Genomic DNA, 24949 nt, shown 5'->3' with positions numbered 1-24949 from the left:
CCAATTGGTTGTTTCAGCCTCCTGGGAACCTTGATAAAATCTTTAAGGCAAGTGCTCATTATTGAAATAGCACATTGGAATATCTCACATCAGCAACAATCAAATGGTTTACTGCTTAGTCAATATCTCAGATTTTCCTAGGGGAGAACTACTTTTTCCTGCTGCAGTGTCAAAGGGCCAAAAAATTACAGAGACAGATTTGCCCGGGAAAAACAGAACAGCTCCTGACTTCCATGTCCTGAAAACTGCAAAAGTAAGCTCTCCGCAGAAGGGTGGAGAAACCTATCAGCCATCGCTGTGCCAAGGAGGGCTATACAACCTGTAATAGTTGCAGACAAATTGCAAAGATGTTCTGAATTTAGCATCCAAGTTACAGAAACCTACACACAACTCTCTTCCTCAAGGTTCGTTCTTGAAAAAAAAAAGTGTTTTCCTATGAACCCTGAGTGATGTTTTCATATGTACCCACATATGGAACAGACTATATATAAAACAGTAATACAGCTTTGCAGGTACAAAGCAGGCCGCTGGCATAGATGAAGTGTATGGAAGCACGACTGTTTAAATGCCAGATAAGCCAAAATTTTGAGATCTATTAAATGTGCATTGAAAATGGGTCTTCATCCAGAATTACATCACTTGATTTATTACAATGCTCCAAAATAAATAAAATATTTTCTTGTTCAGTTTTTCAAGGAATATTTTAACTGTAATAAATTTGAATTTTCTCCTTCCAGCCTCTGAAAAGAACAGAATTAAAGGTACACATCCTGTGATATTTTAAACTTTTCCCCTATTAATTTTATCCTCCCCTCCCCCCCCCCCCCTTTGCAAATTCTGTATCTTCTCAATACTGAAGAAGTTTTAAAACAGTAGAGGAAATGTGGTCATTACATCATCAAGGACAAAAAAAATTAAAGATGTCAGGGTACTGAAATTGTCTAGTTTCTAGGCAGTTTATGTATAGGTGTTACAATAAGCAAATTCAGGAGTCCATGAGTTTAAAATTTGGTCTAAACAAAAGTCACTGGATTAAAGAATAACACATGGCCAGAAAATATCTTGCAGACACCAAACAGAAGAAAAATTATGTAAATCAGGCAATATAAAAAGAGATCGCTTGGGCTCTATGTTCTCTGCCCTTGTCACATTAGGAGCACTATCAAAGTGAAATGTTATTAAAAGATCTGATTATAGTATGAGAAGATAGGCTAGTCATGTAGACTAATATTGAAAGCTACGTATCGTCTTAGTACACTGGCCAAGGTAGCTGCAAAACAGCGTTTGATCTTGTGGGACCACAGATTCCTTGTCACTAATTTCTTTCTTATCAGCTAATGATTCTGAATCAGAACAATGTTTCCACAGTACCATTTACCTATAGAGAATTATATATACTTAAGCATACTATTATGAGAAACAGGAGAGCAAGTTCATTGCTTAATTACTTAACACAAAATTATGTTTAGATCAAAGTTATAATAAGAAAGTAACGAGTTCCCAGGATAATTGAAAATAATGCTACAATTCAACCTGCATATTTGTGTTCCCAAAGTTCTTTTTGTTTTGCATAATGTTCAGAAAAAGACTTAAAACCCAAATCAAATCATGTTCTCACAAATCTGCCTCAGTTTTAATGACAGCGATTACAAGAAAACTTATTAATGGTTTGAAGTACACTTAACTGTATGAAAACATAGTCCAAAATTCTCTGAATTCTGTAAATTATTAAAAATAAACTTATCCACAGTTTGAAACTCACATAAGAGAATGAATATATACTTCAAAATGCTCTAAAACTTGAGTCATATCAAATGGACTCAGCATATCTCCAAATTCAAGACGTGCATTAGAATTTTGAGGTTCCCGAAAAATCTCCCCAGCCACTTGGAGCCCACTGGAGAGGGTCATGGCTTTGAACCGCAGTCATGATTAATTGACTAGGTCTGTATTTGCTATAGGAATTAATGCAATACATTAATTCAGGACTTCATTCCCACTGAAAGTAAGCCCACTGATTTTAGTGAGTTTTGAATCAGGTTCTCCATGGGCACACATACAATATCTACCTACTTTCTCCATCTCAATACTTCCTAGGATAAAGCTGCATTTTCTGAGGGATTCTCACACTTCATAGAACATTAATCATTGCTCTCATACTAGATTGTTTTGACCTAGACTTAAAAGGTATACTTTCATACTTCAGTAGTTGCCCACTTACAATCATAGGAACTAAAATTATTTAGTCTATATTTAAGTTGTTGATCTCACAATAATAGCCAGCACTGTCAGCAGTAAATAATCCATTGGTGTGCTTCAGTCAAACTCTTTGGAAATGTGTAATATTTAAAGGAGTTGCCTGCACTTCTGTTAACAATCCAGATTAAGAAAACTATAAACAGAGAGGTAAACATTTTTAACAGCTAACCCTCAGCAGATAGCCCTCATTTGAAAGCAATTTATTGAAGAATATTTATAACAATATAGAATTTATATATATATTATAAGAATTTATAAGGATATAAGATTATTCTACAGATGTTAGCCCATAAAGACTTGATTACATTTTGTACTTATTTTCAGTGTAACATGTTGCAGAAAACCTTGACACAGTTTAGTTAACCCCTCTTACAGACGCCAACCAAATTTGACCTCCTCCAAGACACTTTCAAATATGGATATTCATCTTCCCAACCTGTGTTGGGGGGGGGTGGGTGGAATTCACCAAGCATTGGATTGTTCACCCACTAGCAGGTAACACAAGCTGGGATTAGATCATTGTGACACGGGTTGGTTTTACCCTACTGATGATGTGTTGCTGCACACCTGGAAGAAAACCCCCACTACTCTCAGGAGTATAACCTGATTATAATTTTCAGGTCCTTATGAGCACAAAACCAAAAGATGCACAAATATGAGAAACCCCAGTCAATTCAGTTTTGAAATAAGTGATACAAGTTTTTATTTTATTTCAAAGTTTGAACTTGATTTTTAAGAAGTAGCCTGTAGCTTTCTCTCAAATTCCTCCAAAGATGAGACCACCAAATAATCACTGTCCTACTTGAAGAGTTTATCAAAAGCTGAGACTAAGTCTTTAAATAACAATGGAACACTCCAGGCACCAAGTAGTTTTCAAAAGGCATACCATTTATCTGAGAAGAAAACACAGATGTCTCCCCGACGTTGGGCTGCCCATATTGCAGAAAAAAAGTCACAACCCCCCCCCCCAAAAAAAAAAACCAAACAAACCACCAGGTGCCTGATAAAATCCATAGGATCTGCAGAGAAAGACAGCACTCCCTAAAATTATGATTGCTTATGATGGAATAAAGCTCAAAAACCAAGGCTTTTGAAAGAGCTTTTAGAACATACAGACCTAGAGAAACACAGGGCAGATACCCTCATCTTACCTAGCAGCAGTTCTGCAAGTACAAAAGACCACCTCTCTGCTTTTTCAAGCTGACCAGCCACACTTGCCAAAAGGCAAAGAAAACAAGATGCAGCTGTGGCCAACAGGGAGGGAGGGAGGGAGGCAGGGAGGGAGACAACTATATGATTTGGAGCAAAAATTCTCCAAAGTGGAAATGCTGAAGACTTTGACTGAAAGCACATACCTGTGTCCTCAGGTAGCTGAGCAACATTTGTTACCTAAAAAAGCTGCAGTTCTCCAAAGGCAGTACCAAGCTCTTTGCATGCCTGACTGAAGGTATTAGTTTGGGCTCCAGGAGCTGTATAGACATACTAATGAGGCTTCAGCTGTGGCTAATTAGCCTCACCTGTTCCTGAAGTTAATTGGCCAAGGTGGAACACCCTGCTGATGCCTCCATTTTGCCCCAGTTTGAGGGCTGTGTTGTCCTGTGGTAAAGTTTGTGTTCACTTTGTGAAGTAAAAACATGCTGTTATTTGTTGCTATGATTTATAATTCTTGATTAAGTAACAGGGGGCTGAATCCTGATTACCTTACTCTTGTATGTGCCACTTCTCAGACCTGCACGCATTTCAAAACCAGTATCACAAAATGAAAGCCTCTCTCCACAAATACAACTCATTTCCATGAAAGCTGCTTTTCCTGAAAACTAACATCTGCAAACTGCCATGGCAATGCCTGCAATCCAAGAACAAACTTCCTCCCTCGCTGTCATCACTGTGGCCTACTTAAGGGAAACTTTATGATACAAACACTAACTTTATATCGCAGTTTTGGTTGTCTCAGAGAATCTTGTGATTCTCAAGTTAATTCTAATTCTGCCAGTTAGGTGGCATGTTACATGTGGGGGAGCTCAGTCCCAAAAAGCCACTTGGCCTGTTCTTCTGCCTGAGTTTCACTTGGTCAAAATACCATGCTAACTACCCCAGTCTCAGCACACAGACAGCTGGTTAACGTTGTGGTTAAGGTGCACATACATTAAAGCTTTAGATTGGCCTATGCTGGCAAAAGCACTTCCATGTAGAATAAGCCACTTCACTCAAATGGACTCATCATAGCAGGAAAAAAATATGGCCAAGTGATAGATCCCAAATTTTCTGTATCTTTACCCATGGTTACTTACTGCTGCTTCTGCTGCTGTGCTGTTTTCTGGGCAAGCATGGGATGCATCGTGCTGAAAGTAAGTCTTTCAGCCAAACAGAGAAATATTTTGTGAAAGCTACATGAGTCTGCAGTGGAGGAAATGGTCTCATGCAGCACAGACCTGTGCTATTATAAACCTTGCGAGCAGTCTACAAAGCCTTATGTCAGTATCAAATGTCACTGAAACATCACAGAGATGCAGCAGATCTGAACAGTGGGTTGTCATTCATTCAGAGAATCACATTCCACGGGCCATAGATGAGTGAATCAACATAGCATCTGTGGCTTTAGACGTGGACTCTGACCTCTGAATCTACTCAAACCTTGCAAATACAAGCCAAAGCCCCAAGTCAACAGAGCAGAGATTTAGTTTTATGTCAATCTGACTTACAATATTTACCTAAAATTTGCTGATTAGGAATGGTCTTCAGAAAAAAGATGACATTTGGTATAAAAGACTGTGCTTTTGTCTGGCATCTGAAGATTTCACAGGGTGGAAATCTGGAGAATGTCTTAGAAGAATAATGAGGATTAACAGTTCAGCATCTGACATAGAACACTGGGACTGTGTTCACGCCTGTTGCTCTATGTTTCCAATTAACTTGGTTTTGGAGCAATGGATGCTGTCCAAAGATTTACATAAATAACAAATACAGTGAAAAGTACAGATTTCCTGGGGTGTTTTAATTTAACATTAACCAGATACATTTGCAATAAAGGCTGAATTAAAAGTCTGGTGCCTTAAAGCAGGGAAACCATTTACAATGGAGAACTTCCTATTTAGAAGCAATACGCCCCAAGAGATTCGTGTCAGGTTGTAACTATACAACATGACCAATATTTTAAATGCTTTTAGCCAGGTCAAGCCCTATGGTGCATTCATCAGTCATTGGTATGAAAATCTGGTTATTAGGTTCCCCAAGGAATTTGTATTTATTAAATGCTCGCATTAGCATAACCTGCAGGGCCTGTGCAGGCACAAAGTCTATTGAAATGAATAGAATTCTTCCCAGAAAAGGTATCCTTCGATTTAACTGGCCATCAAGTACTCAAATAATGCTTTTTGCTCACAAATCTCATGGTGGTCCACAGTGGTTGGGGAGCGCTGGTTAAATGGGAAAGCAGACACAAGAATAATCTGAGCTGGTGAAATTCATGCTTGGTCTATTCCCAACCAGCAACTAAGTACCACACAGCCACTTGCTCACCCCCTGCCCAGTGGGATGGGGAGAAGAGTCAGAAAAAAGGTAAAACCATGGGTAGAGATAAGAACAGTTTAATAAGAGAAATAAAATAAAATATAATTATTATTAAATAATAATAATAACAACAATGAGGATGAGGATGAAAAGGAAGATAACGAAAAGAGAAATAAAACTCAAGAGAAAAAGAACCCAAGAAAACCAAGTGATGCACAATACAATTGCTCACCACCTACTAACTGATGCCCAGCCAGTCCCTGAGCAATGACTCAGCCTCTCCCCCTCAGCCCAACACCCCCCAGTTTATATACTGAGCATGACATCATATGGTATAGAATATCCCTTTGGCCAGTTTGTAGCCTGGCTGTGACCCCTCCCAATGTCTTGTGCCCTTCTAGCCCTCTTGCTGGCAGGGCAAGAGAAGTTGAAAAGTCCTTAACTAAAACACCAGCATGTTATTTACATTATTCTTATCCTAAATCTAAACCACAGCACTGTACCAGCTACTAGGAAGAAAATCAACTCTATGCCATCTGAAACCAGGACAGCAAGCAAGAGCAGGGCCAGGCAGATAGGCTGTCAGGGGCTCAATTTGCTGTTTTATGCATAAGCATAAAGGAAAAAGTATTTCAGTCAACAAGACTTTGGAGGGCAAAGGTAGGGATGAATTTTGATACAAATAGGTTCAAACAGGTCTAGTCAGGCACTACCTTGGAGATTCATCTTTCCCTTCAGATGTCTGTATGTGATTACTATTTTGGTACACTCCTAAATGGTTTCAAATCAGACTAGTTTTGTATTTTGCACAGAAAGTCATGATATTATATGCTGAAAAAAGGGAGAGTACAGTTAAACAGATTCATGTAATTCATTAAGAACCAGTAATTTTTCATGGAATGCAATCTCACTGAGTCTGCTGAGAGCCTATATTCTTTTTTCTGCTTCCCTGTTCTTCATTTATTAAGATTTACACAACAGAAAGTTTTTTTTCCTTGAAGTTCATCAGCCCCAATTCCTTCTCCTTCGTTTGAAATCACAAGCTGCTGACTGTGAAATTGCAATTCCTCGTGATGAAAGAGAGAACATTTGCAACAAAACAATTAAAAGGAAGAATGTGTAAGGCTAGAATGAAGCATCAAGTTTGCAAACCAAACAGTTAAGAAAACTGCCTTTAGTAAATACAATTTCAAATTTTTAATAAAACCTTATTTCCAGTTCTTTATAGATCATTTGTATTACTCTACAGCAGACTGAAACCCAAAGCACAAGTGAGCCAAGGTGCCAGATAAGTTATGAAAAATGTCTTCAAGAAATTGAGATGGTTTTGATAACGATCATTTGATTAGTATTCTCTCTCCAACTAAATCAGCAACCTACCAAAAATCAGTGAAAGTCTGCAAAAGCATATAGACCTGATTCAGTTTTCATGTGCAATGTGGTAAATCAGGAGTAAGTCCCATGAAAGCATTAAGGTTGCACTAATGTAAAACTCATATAAGTGAATGGAAAATCAAGGCAATTTTTCTACCAAGTTGGGTATTTTTCTGTTCAGAATGCATAATGAGAAAACTTTGAGTTTCTGACATGTACATGTGAGATAGCTGTGATACCTAATTTTTTAATGCTCTGATTTCATATTCACATGATGAATCTATATTCTCACAACAGAACAAATGTCCACAAACACACGTGGGTATTTTCAGATGTCTACAGAATTCAGAAAAACGAAAAGTAGACAAACCAGCATTTTTGGCATATGAACATGTTTTCTAGGATTTAGAACAAAACATTTCCTTGCCAAGCTCTCCTCCTTTCCCAAGTCAGAAACAAACATAATAGTCTTACATAACTGCCAACCAGATTTTCTCTTTAAATATAATTCAGTCTTTGTGTTATAGCCAAAACCATTCTGTTTAACATGTATCTTCTCATATTCTTTCCATGTTGATTACACAACAAGCTCCTGATTTGAAGACCATTGAAATCAACAGAAACGTTCATATTCATTACAAATTAAATGTTTTCCATTTGAATTGCAGGATGGAGTACAAAAATCTGATATAGTTTTGCCTTCTGTAGATTATCAGTGCAGCCAGTGGCAGATCTGTGAAGAACTGGATGCTACTTCTCCCTAGGTGGCATGAAGCTGGCCATCTCCTATTGCAAACAAGTACTGCCTGTATTTGAAGAGTCAAAGGTACTTTTTGTTTGCTCTCCCTATTTGTTCTGTAATGCACATGGAGGATGGAAGGGTTTCTGTAGGTATTGGGAAATCACATGAGCTACAGTGGTCTAAGACCTTGTTCCCTGCACAGGACTCCATTCACTTCAGTAAAACTGCACACACCTAACAGCATGTAAACTGAGCGTTCAGCTGCACCCTTCTAAATAAAACCCTTCCGCCCACATGGTACCAATCAGCTGAATGGTGATGCAAAGAACTTTCCAGGAGAGGTTAGTTTAAAGGAATGACTATACCCTCTGACTAGCCTTTTTTTCTTTTGCAGAATTATTTATTTGAAATTCTGCCTACTGAAGTGCATTCTGCTGTCCCTAAATTTTAAGGCAATTGTGTAACCAATTTACTTCAATAAATGGATTTCTTAAAAGCCGGCTAGGGAACCTCATGGTCTATTATTAATTAGCAAAAAAGTCTTACATAGAACTTAGATTATCTGGAGCATCACGTACTGACTTAAAAAATAAAAATACCATAGCACTTATTTTTTCAAATTTTGCAAGGCAGAGTTATAGCTCCAAATTTCACAATCTTCAGAAGTAGTCTCAAAGAGGCAACACTGCTTACCAGAATAGGGAATACATACCCTGCATTTCAGAGAAAGGGTGTACCATGTGTGCTGAAAAGATGAGATTAAAAAAAAAAGTGTTCAAAGAACACTTTGTAAAAAGGGGTTGAGGAAAGACCATAGCTGGCTATTCCACTTTATAGAGCACACTCTGATCTACACTTCATAGAACAAAAGTATGAGTGAAAAAACTACCTCTGAAATCCACTTGAGCCTCTGCTGGTTATAAAGCCCAGAAAAGTCAAACAAGATGGACCTTTTTTATTTTAAAAAAATCTAAAATTAAATTTTCCACAATAGCAATTACACCACTGTGATCAGTAACAAGGTGTTCTATGTTTGGATTTGCCTCACAAGAAATATTCAGCAGTTTAGAAATTCTTGGGGTTTTTTTGAATAGGAAACAAGACAGCTTTTCACACACAAAGTACTCTAAATCTAGGGCAAGGGAAAGAATTACGAGACAGACATTATACAGAAAGGACAGCATACTTTAAAATGATGGTTAATTTGCTGGCCCTCCTGTCCCTGTTTCCCAGCAGTTGCTAAAAAGCAGGCTGTGATGCAGCACTGGTGCTTAGGAAGGGTAGGTAAGCAGCAGCTGCTCCATCTGGTTTCCTCCACAGTGCCAACGAGGGGTGTGACTGTAGCAGATGCAATCTAGGTTACCTTCACCACGGTGCAGAATGAGAGTCTGGGAGGACCCCTGAGAGCTCCTAAATTGATCTCTTCCACTGGTTCAACTTTCAGGTAAGTGAGCTGATGCCACCAAAAGTTAGAAAACAACTTAAACATTAACACTCAGTATCAATTAACAAATTGAAATGTGTGTAGCTTACCTGCATACCCAAAATTTAATGTCTTTCAGTGGGCCTATGACTGATATGACAATCTGAATAATCATGGGGCCACTTCTACCTGAAGACTCACTGCAGCTGGGCCAACTAGTGTCCTGAACCTTTTACTGCAGACAGCTTTTCCCTCAACAAAACTCACAAGATGATAACCCCTTTGTGAAGCATGTTCTAGCTTATCATTTGGCCAGTGGATGGATAAGTCTTTTGTCCTGTCCTACTCATCCTGAAGAAAAAATACAAACCAAAAACCAGGAGTACATTCTTTTGATTACAGCAACTTTCCAGCACTTGCATTAATTATACAGACAGTGGAGGTTATACTTTCTACTGATCCATAATTAGTGTCAACAATTAGTAACCCATGCAAAATATAGACTACCTTGGAACTCGCTCTCACAGAAGACAGCAGAACTGAACAGGCCTGTTTAAAGCGTTGGATTTAGAAGTTCTGTATGGCTGAAAAACACTCCTTGCCCTAATTAATGAGATGCAATTAAAAAAACCACCACAAAGCAACAGAAAAGTAAAGAGAGAGCAAAAGAATCATCCTCCTCAGAGAAAACTTTATAAACAGAGTAGTTTCTGGAAAAGATGACTTGAAAGCATGGAAAAGGAATCTGCCTAATGTGCTGAGGGAAAAGGTGTTTTGTCTACATTTTTTGGTAAACAAAAAGAATTAAACCAATTAACTATCTGGCTTCAGCATCCTATTCTTTTTGTAATGGTAACAGCTTGTAAACCCCTGAGCATGCAGAGAGTGCAGGCTGATGTCTACAAGTTTCAATAAAATACTCAATACTGTTGTATCTGAGAACTGAATATTTGTCTAACAACAATACAATAAATTGCTTCTCCCTCTTGTTTAAGAATTGTGAAGACTGGATTGTGAGATGTCCTTATTTGCCCGATCAGGCAATTTGCAAGTATGCTTTGAGGCCTTAACACAGTAGTCATTGGCTTTCTGCTTTACAGAAACATTTAAGACTTGTGGTAAACTAGGAAGTAATTTCTCTGTGTTTATCAGCAGTAGGTTGTTCTCTGGCCACCACTACAACATATCCTGTAGGCAGCCTTCATAAACTGATTCCCCTGCCCTGTTTTCTTAACACTAGTTAAAAGTGAATGACTTACCTAGCACCCCAACCTATCAAGCATTAGGCCAGAAACAAGAAGTAAAATCCCAGCTGAGACTTCTTGAAGAACTGGAATTGGGGCATTTGGTTAGACCCAGCTGAAGCTTTCTTTCCATTTATAATCCGATACTGGCTGAAGGGAGGGGTAGGGGAGATGAAAACCAAGGTCTCTTTTGGACTCACACTTGAAGACAAAACTCCACACAGCTTGAATTCTCATTTCCCATTGAGTGGGTATTTCCAGCCCTTCTAAATTTTTTGATTCCTACAGTCATGCCTCTAAAACCCCATGGATTCACAGATGCACAAAACTTTGCAACCTGAGTCAAAGCCTGAATTTAATTATGTATTTCAACATAGATTAATTCTGTACAAACACAACCCCATCATTTAGTTCTGAAGTGTCCTCAGATATTTTTTGCCCATCAGGAAATCAGTTGTCTGTCCATATAAAAGCGCAATTCTATTTGCTGTCATTAAAACTTACTTACTGTCAAACCTTACTGATTATCATTGCAACTTACTATGGAAATAATAATTTTTTAAAGAAAGAGATGTACCATGTAAACCATCAGAAATTGTGATCCAATCCTTAGTGTGCAAGGTTGTTCAACAATATTTTGTTTTCTAGGAAAAAATACATACGTTTTCTTATAGAAATTATCTCCAATGCCAACATAGTTTTATTACACATGAACGGAAAATTTAGTAAACTACAGTCGTATTTTTACTTGTTTATGTTTAAGAGCCCTGGTATATCCATCTTCTCTGTAAAACTGCTCTTGGCAACATACAAACTTCAGTGCTCCTGGAAAATGTGACTTACTAAGTTGCCATTGTTGAAGAGACTCTAAGCTGATGTATGCACATGGAATGAAATAAAGCCTAATAAAGATACCATATATTCAAACTCAGGAGCAACAGACATTTCAGATATTGCTGAAATTTGTACTACTTCAGTACTTCATACCACCGAATTCTAGTCTCCTTATATTCCCTCAAGCTGGAATTGTACTAGAAAAACCTATTAACATTCAAGAAAATATAAAACACAAAATAAAAAGGGAAGGGAAACTTTGATACACACTGAAAATGCCAAGAGCAGCAAAATTTGTGTTAATTAAAAAATGAAAAAAAAATTGTTTTTAATAAACGTAGGATAAAAGATTTTCAGCAGAATACAAAGACGGGAATCATTCCCATTCCTGGCAGCATCATACTGCTCTGCACATTTGTGAGAGAAGCAGCATTATCATTCCAGGTGACTGTCAGAATAGCTGACAGTCTTACTCACGTAAACTGGACTTTGGCCATAGCACTGTCTGAAAAACCGGACAGCTCTATTGTACTGGTACACAGTCCGTTAATACTTTTGCTCCTGCATGCTGGTGTTCTTAGTGAAGCTACAGAGAAAGATGCCTGGTTGTGCTTAGAAAAAAAGGCTACACAGCATGACCCCATCAGCTTTTAAAAGGTGAGACACGCTGGCTAATAAATACCACAGGTGTGCACAGAACAGTGGTGAAATTAGAATTGTCCTCTCCTAAGTCTTCCAAATACGTCACTTCTGAGAGAGAAAGACTAGATTTTATTGTTTTAACAATACTTGTCTTCACTTTCTTTCCCTTTAGGTTGAGCAGCATACCAGCTTCTCCATCTCCTGTGCATGATCAATTCAATTACCTGCCATTGGAAGACTGTTTTTATAATGCCTGACAATATCAAGCTCTTTAGTAGCACTTTGCATCTGAAAATGGCAAACATTTTGTAAGAATTGACCTAATAAAGCACTGCTGGAAAGCCACAGTGAAATAAAAAATCTCCCTGTGTTGTCCCTAGTTTGCAGATAGAGAAACTCAATCCAGGAGGAATTAGGTTCACAGAATTGGTCAGTATTAAATCCGGAATTAAAATTTAGGGTCAGAAATCCTTGCCCATTGACATAAATTTTAATATTTCACAGACTACAGCAGGACCCACTTCTCATGTGAGAACATGACTTGCCCTGTGCTCCAGGGATGCACCGTTCTCTGGAGACAGGGGTGCCAGCTAACAGCAGAGTTTTTAAAAAGCCATGTTCAGGTATCTTCCCATCAAAATTCCATGGCATTTGCTTTTATTGCCGCTCTTGTGTTGGTTTGAACTGCACAGGCTGTGCCCAGCCTGGCTCGGGGACCAGCCGCTCAGTTTCAGCGTAGCCACTAGATGTCACTTGATTAAGAGGCTTTTTCTACTCTGTGAGTTGCGTTCGTGTTAGAGGATAACTTCTTAATTTCCTTCTCGTTTTAAATCGTTTTCAGTAAGAACTAGCGATGCGGAAAAAATATTTTGCCCAATTTAATGATTGTGATTATTCCATATTCCAAAATGTGATCTCTCAAAACACCGTGGCAAAGGTTAAATCACCCCCTTTATTCAGAAAGTGTAAACATCGTCTAAATGTGGCTATCACATTTGTAACTTGGGATGAGAATTTTAGCTCCACAAATCCACACCGTTCCTTGTTTGTTATTTATGGAATTAGAGAACTGGGAAACACTTGGCCCTTGGCACGCAGGGGCAGCACAGCTGATGAGAGCAAGCATGTGGTGACTTTGGAAGCCTCAGCTACCTGTCCCCATTCTTCTTTTGCTCAGTTCATACGATGAGTCAGAAATGAGGCACCAAGAATGAAAAGCAGAGAAATGAACACACTGAGGAAAAAACACAGTGCCACTTGCAGAGTAGACGGTGATATTTGGCCTGCTGTAAGTAACAGGAGGTGCTGCCAAGCACAGCATTTATGGTTTAAAAGCTCCATATATTTTATCCTCAGGGTGATAACTCTCAGCTTTTTGATGCTTTTGACTTTGAACTTGGACTAAAAGTTCGCCCTTGCAGAGGATGACCCAGTTTGAAAACCATTCTCCCCTACAGCCAGACAGAAGGCTTTGCACGATTTTGGTAGACGAAATCATACTAGAAATAATAATCAGGGGAAAGGTGAGTCCATCTCACAAGAGGAGGCTCTAACAACTTCTTTGCTTATCCTGACAGTACAAAAGTATCCTTGTTTTCTTTAAATACATCAGAGTGAGGGGTAAAAACCTGCACAGAGAAGTAGCTGTAAAAAGTGTCCCCAACTGAAAGCAGGGGAGAGCTGGGAAATCACAAGGAGGTTTCTACCTAGCAAGCCAGTGGAGTTCCTCCCAGGAGACTGCAAGATGCAAGAAATTTCACTCATTATTAAGCAGACCTTGGTAGTTATAGATAGGAGAGAGGTAACATGGCACAAATCCTGCAATGATCCAGGGGTATCACCTGGTCTGCTTTCAGTGCATGACAGCTTAGCCACCACTATGACGAAGAGCTGGACTGAAGATTTATTATTAAGCCCTAGGGCTGGCAGGCATCAGAAACAACATATTGGGAGAAATCCTAGGACCTGTAGGGAATTCAAAAGATATGCAGAATGAAGAGATCTTATGTGGCTTTTATGGTTTATTCCAAAACATTGTGCACTCCAAAATAATGACTGTGCTAACTCTCTTAGGATGTTAGTTCCACCCTGGCAGCTGTAAACTCCTTTCTAAAGAGTTAATTGTCTTGTTTGCCTCAGTTCAGCTGATAATTCTCGTTTCTAGTAATTAAGATTGCATTTCATGATTCTCAGCCTTATTAAATTAATGTTTACAGTTTAGTATACTACAAAAATAATACTTGTCATTATTTTAATTAAATTATTTATAAATGGCGTTGGTTCCACTTTAGATGTATGTATAATGAGAACAGGACCAAGCAGATGTATCATTCATCATACATTTTGATGTATTTTTTCTGTTAATTGGAGATACATGGAACTGTTCACATTACATGCAAATCTTTCTAATTCATCTTCCTGCTTTTTTTTTAAAAAAACACCCAACTTTCTTCTTCAAGCTAAAACAAGGAAATAATTCTTTATTGATCTTTACACCTCTTTTCAGGCAATTTTTTCCAGCCCTGCCATGGTTCTGAGAGTCTCCTTGCCCAGATGCCTCGATGTGCTCCAAAACACACTGAGAATAATGAGGAGGCTCCAGTGCTGTCACACGTATGTTGTCAGCATGGTAGTACAAAACAAGATGAAGTCTGATATTCTGTCCTATTACACTGGTATCCACAGCATATCCCAATGTATGTAAATTTCATTTTTTTTATGTTATTCCTTGCAGCCAGAAGATTGACTGTTTTAATAACACAGTTGTAAAGCAATGGGCCAAATTCAGCCATCCCACTGAGGCCAATAGGGCTTATCCAATTTACACTGTTGTGACTGAGCCATTTCTGACTCATACCAGGGAAATCAAGCTAAATTTGGCCCACAGTACAAAAGGTAAAATGTTTTGGGGTATTTTCTGTCCTGCAAATTCATCATCTCACTGGTGGAGAACAGGTTGGTGAGATCCCATGCTTGGGTGCACTAACCTCCACCCCACTTTTCTGCTTTAGGGCATAGGAGAAGGGGCTGTAACAAGCCTGCAGCTCAAAAGTGAGTTTGTTCCCTGGCTTTTTAATTTGTTGTAGGACTGGGGCAGAGCACCAGAAAAGCTTCGCTCCTGCACAGTCAGAATCTGATGCAGCAATTTACTATTCTTCTAAATGGGGGAGTGGGGGGGTGGACTGTCACAGAAATACATTGATCCAAATTTAAAATAACACGGAAAGCTACATCTTGAAAGGCTGTATTTCAAATTGTTCCCTTTCCTATTTGAGCACACACTAAAATGCCTTCTGTTGTAAATAAAAGTAGTAATCTTTCTTTGCTTCTTCCTTCTCAAATTTTCCTTTCCACTCTGATGTCTAGTTTAGGTCCATATAGTTGCAATAAAACTTCCAGGCACAACCCACAGGAATGGTCCAGCTGGGTAATGGAGATCAGATTGCTGAGTGTTAAACAGAGCTTTGTTGTGGATTTAGTCAAAAGCTTTGCTGTCAGAGTTCTCATAGCACAAAGCACAACATCCAGATACAATAAAGATGGGCTTTAGCACAATGTTAATAAACGTGCACAAAGGATCTATGGGAATCTAACTTGCCAGTATATCTGAGATGCCATCTAAAATTAATACATAGTAGTTGAGTTCTTTCATTAGAATTGATCACTTTCATTGATGGTGACTTGTGGGAGGAGAGGAGCAATAATGATGGCCATCTCTAAGGAATGAAGTTATATACACACTTACACACATCATTTAATGAACACAAAGGAAAACCGATCCACAAATATCTACAAATTCTAGGTAACACCAAAATGTATGGCAGACTCTTCATCTTCCTGCCACCAGATTATTTCCACAAGTGATGACTTAAACGTACCTTCTATAACAATAACATATTCATTGCATAGTTTAGCTGCAGAATCTCAGGTATTTGTCCATACACCTTTCACTGAGCAGGGCAGTTAACCTACTACCTGCTCTCTCCGTGTGTTTCTGTGTCCAGTTATGTTGTTCACTTGTGCTAATCCACTTTTGTATTTGTTGATAATCACTGCAATCAAGGATGCTAGAAGCACCTGTGGCAATCTTGCATATAACTTAGCATAGAGCAAGGCAATAAGGAACATCTGAGAATCCCAGTGGGAAAGGGGACTGGGGCCAACACTGGGAAGCATTGGTTCAAACACAGGAAATTTGCAGAAAATTAGGGAGAACAAGTAGAAGAAGAGCTGTAAAATCTGTTTTCACAGCTATGTATTCCAGATGCTTTCTTTTCTGGTACAATTGGAATGTACAGGTCATTGCTATTTGCAAATCATATTCTCTCCAGGTTTAATTTCTCTTTGGAGGGAGTTACCAAAATCCAACCTTCTTTCCACAAACCAGTTGTTACCAGATGATCTTCAAATAATTGTACCTTCATTTTTATGACTGTTAAAATGTTTCCTCCATGATTAATTAATCCCTGCATACTGACAATCAGGGTATGCATGGTAGTATTTTATTGTATAATGGATGCACTGTTGAGAAATCATGACTCATAACTGAATTTTTTTTTACATTCTCTTACGGATTTCTAAGGCTATTGCTCTCATATAGTCTACCAGCACCCTTTGCGTTTTCTTAAATATGGAAGTGAGAGCATGAGGTGTGTTGCCACAAAATTGCCATGCCTTTTCCCTCTTGTAAAGCTGTAAGAGCTTGGTTAGCAGAGGCATTAGCCATTTTGTTGTCAGAGTCGCTACAGCCTGTTAAAGATCAGGCTGTGGTTTCTCACGGAAAAGTTACTTTTGTTCTTTTTGCTTTCTTTGTTGTCTCCCTTAGACCAAATATACATAGCTGTTATTTGTGTTTGCCTAGACAAAAGAATGCGTGTACTGAAGGAAAGGGGCATTCACTAACAAGCAGAAAAGGATTCAAGCAGCCAGCCAAGGTCACGTGGCCCAACAAGTGTCATCACATTCAGTTTCACAACACTTGTTTCTTTTATCCATTGCTTCTCTTGAGATTTTTCTTCAAATCACACACAAATGAACTTCCATCAGTTCACCTCTCCTAGGAGGAGTTGGTGTGAAATAGTTGCTAAGACCTGCTGTTGTCTAGATCTGTTCTCTCCTGTTCCATTTTGATGGTGGGACAACAGCCTTCAATTAGATCTGTGATGTGAGCCGTTTTTGCAGTCCTCGCTCTGCTACAGCCTGCTGGTTAAATTATTTCTTTAGACAGGCTTATGGCAATTTGATGATGTATAAGTGCAAGGGAAGGTCAAAATTTGGCTCCCAACGTCTACAGTAATAACAGTTAATTCTTACATAGTGTGTTGTAGCTATATAAGCACTTTACAGGAGAATTTCAGTATTACTGTTCCCATGTGACAGACAGCAAACCAGATGTAGCATGACCATGGCCAAGCCAGGAAGAGAACCCAGGGCTCTGGCTGAGTGCCCTCTCCATGCTCTGTTTTAGTAGTAGTTAAGGCAGCAGTTAAAGTAAAAAACACTGCCTAGCAAGTCACTGGTGTAGAAATATTTATAGGCCACAATTCAGTGTAAGCCAGTGCATTGCCACTGGATTTATTAGAATTACACTTGCCTATCCTGCAGACACAGTGAGCCCTCGATCCTTGAAAAGCGCCGTCCTTCCTTTGGCAGCAGCTGGGTGCAATCCAAGAAAGAGAAGGTGACTTTGGAATCCAAGGAAGAAGAGGTGACTTTGACAGTCAGGCAATCCCATCTTTTTAAGAGAAGAAAATAGCTCGCAACACTACACACAGCCACGACCTGCTGGCTCCCACTGGCTCTCGTCAGATCTTGTTCAGACATTGCTGGGGGTGAAGGGGAGCCCCAAATCACCCTGCGGTGACTGATGGGCAAGACTACAACACACACGCGCCTCCTGCCAGTCTTATGGAATTTCCTTTATGCTTCCTAGACAGTTTAGAGCTGTGAAAGGATGTGAGTGTTGGAAACCAAAACTCTTCTATACATCAATGAAACACATCCAGCACATTCTATACTTAGGGGGATTTTTAACTTCAGTAACTAATGACATAGATCATTGTAAGAGTCACATCTAAGAGAAAGTGGGGCAGTCCCACTACCCCAAAGCCTCCACCGCTCTGTTTCAGGGATCTGATGGTGATAATCATGCCATTTTGCTTTGAGATACTGATTCTCATGATATAACCACCCATCTCCTACACAAAGGACTAGAACCATCAACTCATTTCACACAAGCCACACAATAACAACCAGGGGACATAAACCCAGAGGCTAAAATAGGATAAGAAACCAGCCTTTAGATCCTAGTAAGGCCTGTTCTCAGAGCACAGCGGCTGACAATCAGATTAAGAAGCACTGTTCTGATCAGATAACAATAGATTCTAATTTTCAATATGAGATTTTAGCCCAGAACAGGAGGATTGGTTAAATTTTCCTGAACTAAGCACCCAAATCATATTCAAACCCTGATGTGACTGGCTTCCTGCTACTCCAAACCCCTGTGTCATTTTTTCTGTTTCTAGCACATTTTTTGTGCTTCTAGCACATTTTTTGTGTTGGAACTAAGACCACACGAGGGCAGTGTAGTGGGGGAGTAAAATCCAGGGCTATGAATTAAACTATAAACTTGAGTTTCCTGCCTCTTCATGAAACCTGGAGAGCTAAAGCTGTGTCTACTGAGTAGAGTGGCCTGCATTTATCCCACAAACCAGAGATGAAAGTTTAACACTTCTGTTCAGCCTCCTCTTTTTTTTCTCTGTCTTTTCTCCCTCCTCACATTTTATTTCCATCCGACCTGCTGTGAATATTCTCTTCACTAGAGTGCTGTGGCTCTAAAGTGCCTCAGAGATTGAGACTTCAGTGTACTTTGATCTGCAAACATACAGTGACTGGGCTCCTAACAGGAAGGAAACTGTAAGAGATATGGAAAGCGATATGCCAGGCCTGCAGTTTGGAGAGGTGAATGTTTTATGCGGGAGTAAAATCTCCAGAACTGTGGTTAAATGACTATGGATTCTTCCATTTGAACCAAAAGGCAAATTCCCCTGGGAAAGCAAACAAGAGCAATGTCCTTGTCTTAGCCAAGCATCATTTTCATTTTCATATCATTTCCCTAGGCTAGGAAATATATTCTTCAGAAACTCTCAGCTAAGCCCCTTTTCCCCTCAAACCCTCTGGCAGGGTTCATTTCTCTAATTCACTGGGACAGCTGTTCAATTGGTTTTTTCAAGATGAAAGCAGCCAGAGTTCTTAAAATGCTCTAAGTCAGCTTTACTGTGAATATGCTTTTAATACATGCAGTATGTACTTATGTAAACGTGAGAGTATTAATTGAAGTTGATCTGCATTGTGCTTGACCAATCATTTAGCTCTGCTATAATCTTAAATAAGAAGTCTCCTAGGACATAGTTGCACTGTTCTGCAATTTCTTTACCTTCCGTTTTGGTTTCATAAGCAATTGATTATTTTAAAATAGATACTGCCATCCCATGTAGTTATATGTAGTCACAAACAAAAGTGGTGTCTCTAGGATCCTTAAGGAAACGTACCATTTTCTAATAATCACAGTCAGTACCCTGTTCAAAGATGGATTTTTATCCATTACATGCTTTTTCTCCTGCTGTGCAATTCTCACTAAAGCATAGAATCATCTTCTTCCATTTCAACATGCACTGCATTACATCCCCTGCATCATCCATTCCAGCCACAGCTGTGACATTGTATCCTTGAAAAATCAAGAAAATTAACGAGGTAAAACCTTTCTGTCTGAAGCCCAGGTTGATTGGCTTCCATGAAATCATACTTTTCTGGGTATTCTTTCATGAAATCCTGCAAAATAGACTTACAATATTCTCAGTCACAACTGATGGTAAGATAACAAGCCTGCTACCTGCTTCTGTACATCACATAAACCCTTCCTTGAACAGAGGTTTTATATTTGTCCCTGTATCTGATCAATTAAATCCCATGCTAGGGCTTCATTTTTATTTCTGTTTCCTTCAAAATAAGTATCTTATTACATGTACCTATTTTCCTATACAAGATCCAGCACGTAGAAGACTACTGTGCACATTTTTATCTGCACACCAGCTTATGCATCCTTGGTCATAACAGGAAATCTGATCTCCCTCATACACAATTCCTTAATCTTTAATTTGGCCATAAAGCCATCTTCAAACTGTTCATTATAGGCAAAATACTGGTCTCTTTTAGGGAATTACAGATCAGCCTTTGACTTAAAAATGGCCATGATCTGGGCCTAAATCTTTTCTGTCTTTTTCTTCTGTCTCTGACAGTTTGCTATAATTTGAGAGAAGCAGTTCTGCTGCGTTTGGGTAGATAAATGTTATGGTTGTCTCACAGAGAGAACAGCATTTAGCTCGTAATAGAGGCTTGTTATTTTACAGTTAAAAAAAGCCAATTCTGAGATCCTGCCCTGGATGCCTAAATGCATATGTGACTTACTTATATAGTGTATTTTGGCACAAGAATGCGGTACACAATGATCTTACTTAGCAATATTTTTAAGAACATGCCAATTTTGAAAAACCAGCCATTCAAATATGTGGCAGAGTTGTGCCTTCTGTTAAAGAGGATATAAAATTGAGAAATGTTTGCTTGTGATATCTATCCACTGTTTCTAGGAGGGAATCTTCATTAACGCCTTTTTTCAGTTTTCATTTTGTAAAATAGTTTATGCCAAACGGGAACGTATCATCAAGTAAGGCGAAGTTGGGTAAGCGCATGTTTTCTGTATATAATAAGAAGTACATTGTGGTCCAAATTCTGTTCAGACTGAAGCTGTTTTACTAAGCTGCTTTTTTACAGAGAGGGTAGGATGAAGGCTTAAAATCAGCATAAGATCCCTTGTTGCTTATGAATGAGAATATTAGCGAAAAGACTAATGGGTTTATATGAGAGGTTTAGAAATCTAATGTTACTGTTTATATCCATGGCTGGTCTTTTCAAGTCAAAAAGAACTGACTCATCCTGGGACCCAAATACTGCAGTGTTGAGTCTCCATTATCTACTACATCAGAATGAGAATTGTTGACATGTGAATTGTATTTAGGTTTTCCAGTATAATTTAACACTAATGAATTGGACTGTTATTGAAAGGATGGAAAAGGCTGTGGATTGTTTCTGTTTCAATATAAAATTGCTGATTTTCCTAAGTGATTTAGATATCTATATTCTACTGAAATCCAAATGAGAATCTTGAAATCTTTCTATTGAAATTGTTAATGATGTACTCACTGTTTCCCTTTTCAATTACTAATAGATTTCTGTGTTTTCTTTTAAAGTTCTGTACATAATATAAAAAGTAAAAAAAAATGTAAAAGGAGAGAGAGGTAAATGCTGTGCAGACACCATCCTAAAGCTGTTTTATAATTTTGACTATTTAACATCATAACATCAATGAATGGATACTTGGCAAGACTAAAACAGATGTCAAAAGAGGAAAACTAGTAACCATTTAACAGTGCAAAAAGGGCTATAACATGATTCAGAGCCTGTGGGAAATGTGACATGATTGGTTATTATTGTGTCTGCCAATTAAATAAAGCTCATCAAATTATCCACAGCAAATGAAGTCTGTTGCAAAACGAACACATTTTACTCATAGCAGGCTGTCCAAAGATCCTTCAATTTCTCTAAATGCTGCTTTTTTTTTCTTTTTTTTTTTTTTTGTCTGGTAGGGATTAGGAGACCATCTACAATGGTCAGCAGTCCCTTTGACTGGTAATGTGCACAATATGATATTTTTCATTCTTTTCCTTGATGACGAACGTTGATGAAATTTGAAATTTGAATTTTGAATTTGGGGGGGAATTGATACTTTCCTATTTGTGAAGAACAGTGTACTTTCAGTACAGTTCCATAAGAGAGAAAATAAAGAAGTACCAACACATCCTAACAGTACTAGGAATAGATCCTAGCAACGTATAGAAGCATGATAATAATTTCAGCTAACAACTAATGAACTGAACACTTCTGGTATAAATGCTTCAATGTAGGAAGGAAAAACTGTAGGGATTTAGAGTTCTGGTACCAGTCACACAACAACTGACAGATTACTCATATCAAAATTCACCATGAACACCTGAATATAGCACACTGAATATAGCACCTTTATTCCAAAGCATATAATACTTTAAAATCCATATATATTTTTATTGTTCTCTCAGTACTGCACTTCCCCACTGGTTTATGCTACACTTTAAAAATCACAGCCAAAAAGCTAATGCTCAAACCATTAGCTCTAGTTTGGAGACAGCAGCCTCATTCACTGAGGTAGAAAGAAACTGGGGAGCACAAACGACCACCTTATTACTGCTGATAAACATCTGCATCCAGACAGCCTCCCATCTGGGTCCTGAGTACCTGAGCAAGCCAGTGGTACTTCTCACCACAGATATGATACAGCCACTCATGCAGAGATGATGGGAAGCTACACAGGGGCCTGGACTGTCTGTGCCAGTGGATGTGCTGGGACTGAGTTAATTTTCTTCAGAGTAGCTGCTATGGGGCTGTGTTTTGGCCCTGTGCTGACAACAGTGTGGGTAACAGGGATGTTTCAGTTCCTGCTGAGCAGAGCTCACACAGAGCAAAGGCCTTTCTGCCTCTCACCCCACCCAGCAGCAAGCAGGTTGGGGGGCACAAGCAGTCAGGAGGGGACACCACTGGGACAGCTGTCCCCAACTGACCCAAGGGATATTCCACACCATGTGGCATCATGCTCAGCATATAAGTCTGGGGGAAGAAGAAGGAAGAGGGGTACGCTTGGAGTTACGGCGTTTGTCTTCCCAAGTAACAAACACGTGTGATGGAGCCCGGCTTTCCTGAAGATGGCTGACCACCTGCCTGCCCATGGGAAGTGGTGACTGAATTCCTTGTTTTGCTTTGCTTGTGTGCATGGCTTTTGCTTTACCTATTAAACTGTCTTTATCTCAACCCATGATCTTTACCTTTTTCCCAATTCTCCTCCCCATTCCGCCACAGCATGGGGGGAGCAAGCAAGCAGCTGCGTGGTACTTAGTTGCCATCTGGGGTTAAACCACAACACTGAACTACATTACTGGGTCAAGACCTCACCAGTTCTCTGTAGAAGATTGTATTTTCTTGGTTTTGCTAAGTACTGATCTGACTTCTAGACACTTAAAAATATATTTTAGTAACAGCCTTGGTGCTGGAAATAAATTTCTGATTTTTCCTGACTATAAATCTGCTAACCAGTGAAGGAGAAAGAAGCTGCTTATACTCAGGAGAATGGGAGCACAGCTCTGCTTTGTACTTGCTAAACTCAAGTTGTCTACAGAAAGAAAATTCTCCAGCTCTACAGTGCAGTCCACTTTCAGGCTATGTGAAAAGATTAGACAGTGCTTCTACTCACAACACAAAGGTCAACAAAAGCCAAGGCCTTTGGGTGAAAATCTGTTCCTTGCTGCCACTGTAGCCATTCTGTGGATTAGAAAAGAGTGCTTGCTTGCTATGCGGCTTTCCCACAGTTAGAACAAGTTCATATAAAGAACTTTTTAATTTCACTGTTTGCATTTAATCTAGTCTGCTTTTTTCAAAAACAGCTGTGGAGTTGAGCATCTAAGCTTAAAAGCACTGCAGGCAAGTAGTTCAGGTTCTGTATAATGACCAGAGCACTGGAAGCCAAGGGTGATGCTGTAGGTAACCAGTACAGTAGGAAGATAAAGCTTGTAAAAGCCTCTTGCTCATATCTTAAGCTGTTTAAGGCTTTCCCTCACCTTTCAGGCAGAGTATGGACCTTTCTAAAAGAAGCTATAACATAATTGGAATGAAATAGAGAACCTTAAGAAACCATGAATAGAATTTCTGGAATAGTTTATCAGGCTGCTCAACAATTAGATCTCCTTCACTTCTGAAAAAAACCCAAAGTACATCCTGCTAGCTGGCCTCATTATACAGGAATCCACTCTCCCTTTGCTTCCTATTTTGCTCTGTAGTTTTGCAATGCCTTTCACTGACAGTACCTTTTTCATGATAATCGGTTGCCACCAGCTCCACAACCCACCATGAACATACACCCTCTGCTCCCAAACAGTCTCTGTCCTTCAACCAACTACATCACCGAATGCCAACAGCTTCCCCTGTTCAGTGACCACACTTCAGCACCTTTTAAACAAGCTAAAGATATACATGCTTTGTCCAGAAGTCATTTAATCCACCATGGAAATACAGCCAGCTATGGTTTGAAATTCAGCAACGTAACAGTTAATAGTGCATAGCAATGTAAGAGCAGTTTAGGTCAGCAAACTATGAATGTATTTGTTCCTAATGAAGCTGTTGCTGTAATTTAGGAAAGGAGTAAGCAGAATAATTATTCAGTTTGGAGTTTGGCCAGGGGACCAAAACTAAGAGCATTCAATCTTCAGTGAAAATGTTCAAGTGTTTAAAATGGCCACAAATTATGTGGACCTAAGTTTTACATTTCACTTGAAAGACAGATGAGCAGGTCATTTTGCTGTCAATGGGTCCCTAATTGGTCTGCCTCAGAGCATTTTTTGATCAATACTGTCTATTTCTTTGTGTAACAAAGATTCTGCATTCATCATCTCTCAGTCCTTCTACATTCAGTGCCTTGCAATCCATTAGATATATACCCCATGCATTAGTATGGCAAAAATTAAGAAAGTGGAGTAATTACATTGTAGTGTGCACACTGAAAAGCCTTCATTTTTTTAAAGTTATTAATTTTGTCTTATACCCATGAGGAATACCAAGAAGTTCACATCCAATGTTTTTAGGACAAATTAGGTTTCTGCTAGGTGTTGCTTTTTCTGCTTTTTCTACTTCCTTACCAAAACTAAGATCAGAAAGAAAAGTGTCCTTTGCAATTTTAATTTGATGACTAACTGGGGACTCGGATGCCCTAGGATTATTTGGGGT

The 24949-nt window shown here is 39.0% G+C and overlaps 1 protein-coding gene across 1 annotated transcript in view; it reads left to right on the top strand.

Annotated features, from left to right (window-relative positions):
- The first annotated feature begins 5555 nt into the window (after nt 1-5555).
- The window catches only part of LIPC (lipase C, hepatic type), a 105565-nt gene continuing 86171 nt past the window's right edge, over nt 5556-24949 (top strand). Inside the window, 3 exon segments of the mRNA XM_080396686.1 lie at nt 5556-20667; nt 20670-20719; nt 20723-20765. Of these exon segments, the coding sequence (XP_080252812.1) occupies nt 20640-20667; nt 20670-20719; nt 20723-20765 (121 nt within the window). The 5' untranslated portion in view covers nt 5556-20639.

Source organism: Falco punctatus, assembly GCF_963210335.1.
Source record: "Falco punctatus genome assembly, chromosome: 7".
Classification (NCBI taxonomy): Eukaryota; Metazoa; Chordata; class Aves; order Falconiformes; family Falconidae; genus Falco; species Falco punctatus.
Note: the sequence above shows the minus strand (reverse complement) of the source record. Positions and strands in the feature narration are given on the sequence as shown.